General features: G+C 33.6%; 1 protein-coding gene across 1 annotated transcript; it reads right to left on the bottom strand.

The window, feature by feature from the left end:
• Window positions 1–1,158: 1,158 nt before the first annotated feature.
• On the bottom strand, window positions 1,159–2,435 carry LOC109237947 (basic blue protein). The gene is made up of 2 exons (XM_019404343.1): window positions 2,167–2,435; window positions 1,159–1,755 (listed from the first exon to the last, which is right to left on the bottom strand). The coding sequence occupies exons 1-2, from the start codon at window positions 2,336–2,338 to the stop codon at window positions 1,406–1,408; spliced, it is 522 nt and encodes a 173-aa protein (XP_019259888.1). The 5' UTR covers window positions 2,339–2,435; the 3' UTR covers window positions 1,159–1,405.

Here is a 2,435-nt window from a genome sequence, read left to right as displayed (position 1 = left end):
GATTGAAACAAAACTCAACTATATGCTAGACCAAACTCAACTCGTCCAGTATAATATACTGGAGAAAAAGATTACACACATGTGATGTCCTGCATATTATACTGGATTGAAACAAAACTCAACTATATGCTATCCCAAACTCAACACCTCCAGTATAATATAATGAAAAAAAAGATTACACACATGTGATGTCCCGTATATTATACTGGATTGAAACAAAACTCAACTATATGCTAGACCAGACTCAACTCCTCCAGTATAATATAATGGAAAAAAAATTACACATAGGTGATATCCTATATATTATACTGGATTGAAACAAAACAAAATAATATATGCTAGAACAAAGTGATAAAATTATTAGAAACAAAACAAAATAATGAACACAAAAAATAATTATTTAAACCCTAACGGTACGGTAAATCAAACTTAAACATAACGAAGCAACAATAAGAACGTGAATCAAACACATTATTGTAAAAACAAAACTCACCCAGAGAATTTTGAAGAAAATTAGAGCTAAAACGATCAAGGATTCGAAAAAAAGTGCTCTGACGAAAGTCGCACGCGCTGCTGTGCAAACAAAGATTAAAAAGTTACTAAAGAGTATGTTAAAGCGTGCAGGGGCAATAATATCATTTTACATTCTATTTTAAGTTAAAATGGCTAGAAATCAATGATGTCACGGACGGTGGCTATTTTTCGATAGCCACCCGTAAAAGTGGCTATGCCACGCTATTTTGACTTATTTACCCAATAGGTTTGCAGATTGGGTTTCTCCTTTGGGATGTTTATTAAACTCCCTCGTCCATCCGTTCAAAATACGCCCATGTCATGCCATTAATCAACCAATATGCCAATTTGCATAGCAACACAAAAATAATATGAATTTCACTTTTATGCAATGTTAATGTAAACTTGTGCATTTTAACTTGTTATAGTATGTAAGATTATCTTATTTTCTAGTAATAATCATATTCTTATAGATAATTTTCTCATTTAGTTGACTAGACAGTGTAAAATTCTTTTATTTTTGTTATTGGATATGAGAGACCCGCTCATCTAAGTGACTACAAGGAATTGAAAGCATCTCATTCATCTAATTTGAACTTGATAGAACTAAATTGTTAGCTCATACAAACAATACATTTACAACAATTCAGGGTAACCAACACAGGAGAATGATTTCACTAAGAAAAGCAAAAATAATGTGAAACAACAAAAAACAAATGGCTGTCATTATTTGATCTCCTTACAAAATTTGAAGTACGTAACAGAATCACAATACATCACATAAACAACTTATAGACAAAATTAACATAGTGCTCCACTCCCTATAAATACCAGCTATATACTCCGCCTCATCAAGTGCAAAACATAGAACCAAATAAAGCAAAAGTTTATCTTATAACTGGAAGACTAGAGCCATTTGTATAGTAAATATTGCTGCTATCAAAGTGAAGAACGCAGTAGAAAAACGACGCGAATCAGCCGCAGAAGAAGAACTAGGGTTCGAAGAAGTAGCAGCCTGATTAGAAGGTGCATTTCCAGTAACAGTTGTGATCTTAAGCTTCATTCCTTGGTCACAGTGACCTGCTGTTCCACAAGCAAAATATCTAGTCCCTGGCTTGTTTAGTTTAACAACATCGTTACCCGCACTCATTGAGTTCACTGAACTGCTTGTATCACAGCTCTTGTATGCACTTTCACCCTCAACTTCGACAACGCTGTGAAGACCTGGATTGTACCTAAATACTGCAAAATATATTGAAAAATTGGAGCTTCAGCGCATTGATGATTGGACGTTATGATATCTGACTAAATATATCTAAACTTCAATTAATTGAAATATGTATGTCTGATCACTCTGCTCGTGAATCTTCACAAATTTTATAAATTCTTAACCATGTACCATTTAGTTACTCACGTGTACGTTAAATTTGCATTGTTACTCCATATTTGAAGGTAATATAGTCCTATATGTAGTATAGATGTAACATACTGTCTACATAAAGGATAAAAGATGGATATTTTAATTAAAGGTTGAATGTGCTTAGACATATATCGCAAAGATCAAAATCAAAATTTTATCAATAACTGAGAGACCGAAAGTGCTATTATCCTTATTTTTGGTATGTATGAACAAGAAAAGAGCAATGAACAAACCTAGTGTATCTCCAACTTTGAATGTCTCACCAGACGCCCAAGCATTGAAATCAGTGGATTCATCCCATCCTTGGCTTCCCCCAACAACGTGTTGTGCTGCCATTGCTTTATTCTGGATCATTACCGTCATAATAATAGCAAAAATCAACAAAGATTTTCGTAGAGCCTCCATGTTGGTCACAAATTAAATTGATTTTGTCTACACTTGCAAAGAAAGCTTAACAGGTACTGGTTTTTAAAGATGAATTCCTGAACTTAAATGCTTAGTA

This window comes from Nicotiana attenuata, unplaced genomic scaffold (genome assembly GCF_001879085.1).
Source record: "Nicotiana attenuata strain UT unplaced genomic scaffold, NIATTr2, whole genome shotgun sequence".
Taxonomy (NCBI): Eukaryota; Viridiplantae; Streptophyta; class Magnoliopsida; order Solanales; family Solanaceae; genus Nicotiana; species Nicotiana attenuata.
The sequence above is the reverse complement of the archived record's forward strand: the minus strand, read 5'-3'. Positions and strand labels throughout refer to the sequence as shown.